Source organism: Haliotis rubra, unplaced genomic scaffold, assembly GCF_003918875.1.
Source record: "Haliotis rubra isolate DU_JTF1 unplaced genomic scaffold, ASM391887v1 Scf608, whole genome shotgun sequence".
Classification (NCBI taxonomy): Eukaryota; Metazoa; Mollusca; class Gastropoda; order Lepetellida; family Haliotidae; genus Haliotis; species Haliotis rubra.
Genome location: NW_025767311.1, coordinates 442,055 through 452,859, shown reverse-complemented (window position 1 = coordinate 452,859; position 10,805 = coordinate 442,055). Strand labels below are relative to the sequence as shown.

At 40.5% G+C, this 10,805-nt stretch overlaps 1 protein-coding gene across 1 annotated transcript; it reads right to left on the bottom strand.

Moving 5' to 3' along the window:
- Positions 1-716: 716 nt before the first annotated feature.
- Positions 717-4,961, bottom strand: LOC124255746 (transcription factor Sox-2-like). Its single transcript, XM_046689651.1, has 5 exons — positions 4,873-4,961; positions 3,688-3,796; positions 3,035-3,132; positions 2,050-2,778; positions 717-1,074 (listed from the first exon to the last, which is right to left on the bottom strand). The coding sequence occupies exons 1-5, from the start codon at positions 4,901-4,903 to the stop codon at positions 935-937; spliced, it is 1,107 nt and encodes a 368-aa protein (XP_046545607.1). The 5' UTR covers positions 4,904-4,961; the 3' UTR covers positions 717-934.
- Positions 4,962-10,805: the final 5,844 nt, after the last annotated feature.

Sequence of the window (10,805 nt, the reverse complement as noted above, 5' to 3'; positions counted from 1 at the left end):
CTCCTGGTGTCACAACAGTCATACAATGTTTTCAGGGTATCTGTATGGGACTGTCACTAGTCTCAAGCAACAAACTCCTGGTGTCACAACAGTCATATAATGTTTTCAGGGTATCTGTATGGGACTGTCACTAGTCTCAAGCAACAAACTCCTGGTGTCACAACAGTCATATAATGTTTTCAGGGTATCTGTATGCGACTGTCACTAGTCTCAACCAACAAACTCCTGGTGTCCCAACAGTCATACAGTGTTTTCAGGGTATCTGTATGGGACTGTCACTAGACTCAAGCAACAAACTGAATAACAGCTTCACTTCAGTCAGGGGTGGAAATAACCCATTGCCCGACGCCCGAGTCCAGTGTTTTTTTGTCGGGCAAGAAAATTTGTATATCACACTGTACTGGTGTCCAGTTGACTTTCCAATATTAATTATGTTTTTTTTTTTTAAATCAACAAGAAAACGGCCGGTATAGTGGAAAAATTATCAGGGCAAGTGATTTTACATGTGCCACTGTACCGGAGTACACTAGCAATTTTAAAGTTATTTCCACCCCTGCTTCAATTATCTTTGAGAAGTGAAGTAATTAGGTTCTGAATACGACTCATGAAGCAGTGAGTATTTCCTTCTTAGCAGGGCAACATGGTGAGCCACTTTTCAGGTCAGTTATTATAAATATATAACATGTCCTTACGTGCTTTCAACTTCAACATGTATACATACACATTTGAAAAAAGAGAAGATTTTAATTGAAATTAGTTGTTGCACATAATTATAGTTAAAAATTAATAACAAAGACCTGAGAACACCTTTCAAGGAAGATAAACAATTTACAATTCTTTTCGAACAGACTTTTCATAACTAAATGTATAGCGATGTCTTTGTCGGAATCGTTACAAGTGAGGGTATGGGGGCAGATGAAAGCCAGCACTGGCATCACATGGGTATGTGCGATCTCTGGGACTGACTGCTGGGACTTTGAGTGCCATGTTGCATGCTGGGATCAACAGGCCATCCCATTTTGCGGGCAAACTCAGGCTCACAAGGTATCCACACCAGATCTGGCTTACTGGTATCTGAAATAATGATTAGTGGACGGATATTGTAAGTGAGCATGAAGACATCCAAATCCATCATATTGCAATTGATACAGTAAGTGAAATTAATGAATATATGACAGGCGCTCATATGAGGTTCATTTTCAAGGTCACTGCTTGTGATATTATTTTATAAATTTGATTATGATATTACTGAATTTGGAGATTTGGTTTCAGACTTTGGGAGGGTTCATCATTAAAACCTATAAATGTCATTTCAGATTGCATTCCTCTTATGACCCATTACATATTATGAACACAAATGACATTTTAGAAAGTGGTCAGATGTAACACCTGTTATATTTGGATTACACTTTCTTAGTAAAGTACAGATTCTAGTACTTTAGTTCCGCCCGGAGAGCGGAAGGTCGCGGGTTCGATCCCCAACCGCGTCATACCAAAAGACGTTAAAATATGGTACTTGTTGGTCCCTGCCTTGCGCTCGGCATTAATGGGTACAAGGACTGGTCGGCTCGGAGTCAGTATAATGTGTCTGAGTGGGGTATTCATGCTTCACTGCGGCATGGTATCTCAGTGAGCTGGCACTATAAAACCAGCTTAAGTCTGGGCTAGTACAAGCAGCCGCACATACACATACACATGGATTCACGTCGTCATATGAGTGAAATATTCTCAAGCACGACGTTAAACCCAATTTCACCTCACCTCACCTCTAGTACTTTAGTGTGGTTGAGTCCCATCTGGGAATCGAACCCACACTATCATAGTCAGACACCTAATTGTCAGCACATAAAGTCAGCCGTCTAACTCACTCTGGAAGCCGCGGTAGCTTAGTACTTCTTTTGCTTCATAATCAGATTTGCATTTAAGGAGGCAGTCTCAAAGCAATGCCGGACTATACTAATTACTATATCTGAGCAAAATTTCAAAAAGACTCACTGTGACAGTTTAATCGAACACACATACACCACAAACTCATATCTGTCCACTCACCAGGCTTGGAGGAGGTTCCCGGGGCAGCAGCTGAAGTGTGGCTGGTGGAAGCTGGTCTCTCGCTGTACATAGCAGGCCCCATGTAGGACATTGTTCGACCAGGTTCTTCTGTGGGGCTTCGAGAAGCTGCCTCCAGTCTGTAACCATCTGACCAATGACTGTGGTAGCCCGTAGCGGCCTGTGATGGCCAGTTGTAGATGCAGTGAGCAGGCACATCCCCTGTTCTTCTCTGGGACGGTGTGGTCAGCTCACAGTACACCTTACCAGTGCCTTCAGATGTTGGTCTGATGTTGCTGCAGACTGTCATGTCTAGAGGCTGTCCCAGATCCCCTGGGGACACCACAGGGGTGTAGGGGCCGGTGTATTGATAGGGCAGAGGAGCCCCCTGGTTGTAGTGACCAGTGAGGTAGGCTGGCTTGGTTGGCTGTGAGTGGGCAGGGGTGATGTTGGGGGCTTGTGGATAGTAATAGTTCTGGGGGAGTCCTGTCGCCGGGAGATGCGAGGGGAGGGAAGGGTGTGTGCCCCACGGAGACCGGGAAGAGGTGTAGGTTGCTGCTGCAGGTGAAGGTGTTGCAGCAGATGCTGAGATTTTGATGTTTCTTGCTGCCTCCTCTTCCTCCTTCTGTTCCCGTGCAGCATCTGCTGCAGCCGTCCGCAGTCTGTCCATTAACAGATACTGATCATAACGACGTTTCTTCTTGATCTTTGGCTTTGGCTCATATCTGTAGTCTGAAACATAACAATCGCACTCTTTGCATATTCCCGATAGTCGAGTCAAATGTTTATCAGAGTGCGTAAATGGTCATAGGAAGTGTGTAACCGTGTATATATATTTACTCCAAAACTTCACAATTCTGCAATTTTAGTTCCAGCTATATAGCACTACTCACTTGAAAAAATGAATCTACTTCATCGATTCAAATCCTATAGTCATCCTATGGTATTTCATGTGAAACGGTATCGAATATCTCTTTCTGTACCTGACCTGGGTATTTCCTCCTGTGCTCGTTGACAGCCTCTCTTGACAGTTCCTGGTAGTGATCCTTCTCCACCTCCCCCAGAGCTGCCCACAGCTTTCCCAGTCTGAAGCACACATCAAGCAGAGGTCAATATAACAAGACTTATTTGGAGGTCTTTCTCCATGGTAAATGTATTTTTCAGAAGCTAAAACCATTCATTCTGATTAGTAATCGCAAACTGTACCAGTTTGTGGTTATCATTGTGAATTTGGGTTGAGTTTTGGGACAGTTTTAGAAGGTATCAGACTCAAATGACTTGAAACGACCAGACAGTGATTCGTTGGTCAGTGGTCACAATGGTGTCATTTTTTCACCTGATACTGAAGACACTGACCACACTACGTAGCATTAGCGATCGACACTGACTCCCTGGGTGTCCTGTGGTGACTCACATGACATGGAGGACACTGGCCTCTGGTGGCATGTATTCATCGAACAGTTGGACACAGACAGACTAACTTGAAACTTATGGAAATGACTATTTATCTGAAACTGAGGGAACTGATTCCCCTGTAGAAATGATACTGGCATGTAATAACACTGGTTATCCATGCTCATAACCATAACTCACCTGATGCTGTTAATGAGAGCTCACCTGATGCTGATGACGTTGACTCACCTGATGCTGATGACATGATTCTCCTCTGTCGGGTGTTCCTTCTTCACCTTCGGGCGATACTCTCTTGCAAAAATCATAAAGGCGTTCATTGGTCGTGGGATCTTTGCAGCTGTGAGAGATGTATGACACAGAACATGTATTTAGTTCACATCATTGTTTTCAAACAATGATATCTTTTCATGAGATTGGCAAACTGATCACATTCGAATCATTCAACAGATGTCAGTAGTCTTGCGTCTCTCTCTGAAATGTTATTTGAGTATTAAAACTAAATGTACACCATGTCCATTGTTGATTTGACCAAACTCTTTGCTGTCCTTTCTTGAACTTTACTTTTGAAGATAAATGTATCAAATAAAAATTAATGCCAAAATGTTTGTCACTAAAAACAGGTAGTTGCAAACGCTGCCAATGTCGTTGCAATTTCCGATTTGCTCATCTATATATCTTCATATTCTCTGTGATATGTTTCAATATTTACTGTTCCAAGGGTCAATTTAAAATAATGTGCGTTCCCCTACTGAACTGCATTAATGTCGTCAACCAACATCACAGCATCACAAATTTTCTCGGAACAATGTTTGAGATAACACAGACATCGTAAAAGCTATATAAAGGGGGCAGCTGTGCACAGTGCTTGGGTCTCAAAATATACATGTCAAAAGGCTCGTTCCTGTAATCGTGGGGAAACAATTTTCATCAATATATACCATGACATTCGTTTTGATTTAATCGAGTTTACGAAGCTTTCAAGATTCTTAATGCGACAGTGTGTTAGTACGTGTTAGTGCGTATGTGAGTGTGTACAGTACATGCATGCGTGCGTGCACTTGCCAAGAATAGGCAAAATGATGGTTTTAGTAGCCTAGCTAGTGCTTGCCTACCTCAAGCCGTAAAGAATACAAGATAACCTTCTGAGTTCGTACCAATTAACACGCTCATTACCAAATTAACGTTTTTGGTGTGACACTGTCAGGGTATAAACCCTAGACTTTTGGGGGCAGCCGTGTGATCATATATCCTCTTGTCAATGGAGGTGGTCTTTCGGTCATTCATATGATAGCCTCGAAATCTCATCCTCGCTGACAGGCATTATCATCCATCAGGTTAGTGCAAGTTGGATACTTAATCGTTTACAAGCGTCAGACCTTCCTTATATTGCAATTTGTTACTTGCAGTACTCACGTTTTCCCTTTTCAGTCGGGGTCGAAGACATGGTGATTGTTCTTGTTTACGTGAATACAAACAGCGATTATTCTCAAGACAGGCCTAATAGATTATTACGTCATTCATATAATGACGTCACAATAACGTCACTTATCAGGTGGTGTCATGCACAATTTCGCGCAAAATGTTGACTGGGCTCCTGTCTAATTAATCAAGCGGGACCAGTTTACAGCAGATTTTGCGCTTGACGTTGCACCATTTTGATCAAATGCACTTAATCTTAGGAGCAGTAGGGTAGCCTAGTGGTTAAGCGTTCGCTCGTCACGCCGAATACCCGGGTTCGATTCCCCACATGGGTATAATGCGGGAAGCCCATTTCTGGTATCCTCCGCTGTGATATTGCTGGAATATCGCTAAAAGCGGCTTAAAGCCATACTCACTCACTTTATCAATTTATTGTTTAGTTTTACAACAGACCAATGTACATCGCAAAATGTACTCATTTAGTAATTAACAGGGACAGGTTTTGAATATCATTGAAAAATTAAATAGCAACGGTGTACAAAAGTTATCCTGACTGGCTTTAGATCAATATTACTGATTCATTGTACTATTCTGAATAGCGATTAAAGTAAAACATATAGACAGTAAATACTAATACTTTTGTAAACTGAATTTAAAGAATTCATGAACATCGTTTCGATTTTGTAATATAGTAAATGCGTGCATATTAATGAATGAAATTGTGCTGGCATTAAATGAATACTAATATGACCAACTCTTCAAGTGAAAGTCCCGTTGTGTTACGTCGCAATAGTAATAATTTTCATCCAGCTATTTTACAAATTAAACTATAGTCTGTTTGCAGTGAAAACGTACCGATGAATTTCACTCTAAACAAAAAAGGTAAATCGAATAAAGTGAAATTAAGATTGCGAATCCTCATAATTTTACCTTGCCAATTGAACATTCAAATCCCAGCATTTTATTCAACTTAGGATAAAAGTTGTTTAACAAACGATCATAGTTTCAAATCGCTATTATTGGTTTGCATTACAAGGGGGTAGGCACTTTATATGAAACACCGAGAACAAGTAGTGTTGGTTTAAGTTAACGCTCATCACGTTCCGCACGTGCATTTGTTTCACTGTTCCATCTACTGCGCTCACCCCCTTGTAATACAAACCAATAACAACGATTTCAATCTATGATCGTTTGTTAAACAACTTTTATCCTAAGTTAAATAAAATTCTGAGACTTAAATTTCCAATTGGCAAGGTAAAATTATGAGGACTCGCAATCTTAATTTCACTTTATTTGGTTTAGTTTTTTGTTTAAAGTGCAATTCATCGGTACGTTTTCACTGCAAACAGACTATAAAGTAAGGCTAGAAATGCTTGGAAAATGCTTTATGGCAATTATTTGATAATGGTTGATATTTCAGATTCAAAACTCATATATAATCATTCATAATCACTCGACCTAATATGGCATATGAGTAATCACGATGTATCATTCCCTTATCATAATGATTACTCGTAAAATTTCGAAAAACTTTAAAAAAATTCCATGGGAGCAACACTTTAAAGAAACAAACTATACTGTGACCCACCTGGCAGGCAGACAGGGTGACAGCGTTATGTAACACACGGGCAGAACATGTCAGGGACCGTCTCAAAATATCAAGTGTCGAGGACTCTAGCTGAATAACAACAGGTGCAACTCGGCTGACGTATACTCCGTCCCGCAGACGGTATTCGTCCTCGATTTTGAGAACACTGTCTTCAGTCTTTTGCCACACTTCTGGGTAATCCCCGCAAAGAAGCATACACAAGCTCTTTAACGTCTGAAAGCTTGAATGTGGTATCATTGCGAGCAATAAAATTCTTACAGTTACCCCAGATCAGCTCGATGGGATTGAGCTCACAGTGCCGTACTGGTGTACGCAGAACTACGAGGCCTTGTTTTGCAGCTAGTTCGTCAGTGATGTACTGGATTGGCTTTTTGTGCTGCCGGACTTTTTCCATGAGCTGGGGCTTTGTTTCTGATTGTCTGTAAGGAGCGTTACAGGAAGTGAGAAAATCATGCAACTGAGCCTTGAGATTGCTCATGGTGGGTGTGATGGTACCAGGGACACGCAGGTTATGGTAACTGGCGTTATCCAAAATGATAACGCTTGGTTCGTCCAGCTGCGGTAAAGCTGAAGTTCGAACCAATCCAAAAATACCTGCCCATTCATTACGCTATGGTAATCACCATCAGATTTCTTGGCCTCAAAAACAAAGTCACAACCCCCAATCAGTCCCTTGTTACGGGTACCAGCATGCAAGATGATCAGGCGTCTACCTTTACCTGATGCAGGGAGACTATATGAGGTTGTAGATTATCCCTGCCTGATGGTAACACTGGTGCCTTAGAACAATCTGAAGGAAGCCACATCCGATCGGTTGAGTGATTTTTATTACAAGGTATATGATTTGAAACCCCAAATTGCGGTATTCTTCAACTGTTCTGAGATAAGCTGATCGCATGGACAGGATTGAGTACTTTTCTCTAAACATGCAGCTCTGCCATCTCCCCTTTTGGTGTACCTGAACAACATTTCTACCATAGCTACAATAAGTGTTGTTTTCTAGACATTTATTGTATCTTTGATCTCATCTTGTATTTTAGCACACGTCGGTGGGATTTTGCGTTCATAAAGTTTAAAAACTGCACGGCGTATGACACCCTTATGAAAGCTATCCAGTTTGTGTTTCCTACCTGGTTTTGATTTTGACACGACCCCTGAGGTAACTGATTTGTTTACAAGTTTGTAAACCTGACTATATGTCAAATTAAGGGCTTTACACATTCTATAGTAAACCCTGTCATAGCTGACGAGAGGTTTCCCCCTTTGTTTCTCCAGTCTGAAATACTGGTATAAATTTGAAATTAATTGTTCTGCAGAGATATCAAGTCGCATGTTGCCAGTTCAATGCTCATACACGAAGTGAAACTCCTATGGATCAACAAGATTATCTATGCGATTTATATTAAGACTTTTTTGCGTAATTATTTTGAATATAAACTACTACAAGAGTTCCATCTTTTTCACACATAGATGTTAAAAAAAACAAAAAACTTTTACAATCATTTATGTAATTTAACTAGTTGAGGCTATATATAGTCTGTATTTCAAAACTACAGTTTGTACTTAGAATATTACGAATGTTGTTAAAACGTCAAAATTTCCTCCTGTGAAGTCACCCCTCAAGTGCATTTTTTCATCTGAGCTTTAATATCCAACTAGGTAGAGTCGTACATGTATCATATATGCGCTTCTATCTCGTGTCAAATTCATCATATTGATATTGAAGCCAAAAGCATTTTCCAATCATTTCTGGTCTTACTTTAGTTACGTAACTACGAAGCATCCGCTTCCGCATTCCAATACACTTTTCGTGATTCAGCGCGTTAGTCCTCGTGTTTTTGTTTTGAATGCATCTAACAAGGTAATGACAGTTTATTGTTGTAATAGTAACGCTTTAGTTTACTCGATCAACTTACAAGTGGCATAAGTATTACCACTTCGAGACTGCACCAAGACCATTAGCTCCATAGTACCTGTACCATAGGTGTACATTTACTAATGTATGTTAATATTTTGTAGGGAAGCTTGGTGGTTAAAGAGTTCGCACGTCAGGCCGAAGCCCATTTCTGGAGTCCCCACAGTGATATTGCCGGACTATTGCTAAAAGCGGCGTAAACCATTACTCACTCACTAATTAATATAATTGAACACTTTAATATGTCCTGACTCATAATCGTTTAACATTTGACCATCAACTCTCGAACACCTGTAGCTCTTAGGGAAATACGGGGACCCAGTCGTCCATGGCCGACTGAATTCGCAGCACAGTTGCGTCCCCTGCTGACGCCAGTACCCAATGATCATGGCTTTCACTTCGGCTTTCCCACACACATTACACCGTGATGTACTGTTTAAAGCGGCGTAAACGAAATTCGCTTACTTTCTCTCTTACAGATCTTTGTGGAAGGAAACATATATGTTATTTGCCAACAGCAATCGTTAGATCAGTCTTAGTCCGTGAGAGTTTATCGAAAAGAGAGGACTGAGGTTTGATTGTACAACGTTGCTGGAGAGAAGTTGTAGAAGTTAAAAAGCAACGACATGCACGTAATAGGTTATTGCTTTCATTTATTTTCATAATGTTGTTATATGGCAATATTTAAGAAATTGAGTAAAAGTATTAGGTGTTGCGATACTTTTTCCTCGTGTATAGTTTAACTTGTGCATCTTGAACACCTCGCTGGAGCAACAATATACTGGTTACTATCCTCATCATAGTACGAAACTGTCGGATCCGGGAAGTTTCACCATATGAGACTGGATTAACAAGGCGTGATCCCAATGCTCAATTATTTTCTTCGTTTGGTATTTGGAATTTCACTTCCACTGACATGTAGATTCTACTGAAAAAAATAAGAAATGGAGGAAGCTATTGAACATCAGTTCGCCCAACATCTGTACAAACTGATGCGTCATCTGTATATGCTGTTTGGTGGATCTGTCGTCCTCGCTTGACAAACAGGTCCAGTGGAATTGTACATATGTCATGCCTTTCTATTTTATTTTCACAGTTAACCGTGTACTTGAATACGTTTTCATTCAATATTTGAAACGTGATCTGGACTAAATAATGACTCTCTTTCACGTACAAGAAACTGTGCACATGCAAACATATATGTAATAGAAATAGAGTGTATATTCAGCTTTAAAGTTTGCGTGCAGTCAAAATTCCCTCTACCTACAATGTAGATCCTTGGGTTCAACGCAAACTGGTATCGGATTGGGGTAAAATACCATATTTTAATTATTTCGATCGTTCATTCTTGTAAATCTGGTAAATATACGGCGCAGTCCCATATACACAAGTGTACATCTACAGTAAGAAGTGGCATGTTGGAAATGACTGGCGTTCTGTGTAGGCATGCATGGGGAACAGATCAAACCCGTTCATTGAGAACACACGATGTATGGAATGCTTCAACCACCAGATTTGTCTCTGCATTGATTCGGTTTACCTTTCTCAAGGGCTAGCGGTACATTTTATATTATAAAATAATACGATATACACCCGTTAAAACAAGCATGAATACCAACAGTGTAAAATAGTAATTTATCCCAGTTGTTGCATGTACAGTAAACGTGGGTTTACTGTTTTTGAAATAAAATCAGTTGACGAGTTACATGACCTTGATTAAGTCGTAACATTTCAGTAAACGATTGCCTAACCGAGTGGGACTCGAAATCCAACATGCATGCGAAAGGGAGTGAGTTGAGTTTTAAGCATGGATTACTGAAGATCAGTATTCTAACCCGGACCTTCACGGGTCCCGGAAGATCAGTATTCTAACCCGGACCTTCACGGGTCCCGAGAGGGAGGAGACGGATTTTGACATGCATATCTTAGTGCCTCTCATGCACTCGATCCCATACACATACGAAGTATATCACATCACGGAATTGCCCAGCTCCAGTTATCTGACAAATCATGACTCACATATGTATGTATATATATACACACACACACACACATCATGCAAAGTCACATATATAGACACAACGTCAGGAGTGGCCTTGTAGGTGGCAAATGACCTATCATCTAAGTTACCTAAATGCGTAGCTTCGGGTTAGCAGTCAGCAATACCATCACACTTCAGGAACTCGCACCTCTCATCAGTATCACAATCTGATACGTTATCTACATGAGCAACAGTGGCAACACAGTGAGTGTTGTTATTTATGTAATCATACTTTCTTATCATATTGACATGATACAGGTTTTTTTCACATAGTTTGTATCACTGGTTTTCTTATCAATAACATATGGTCCATGGTACACGTAATTGTTGACCTGGGATTGGCCAAAATACTATAAAAAAAG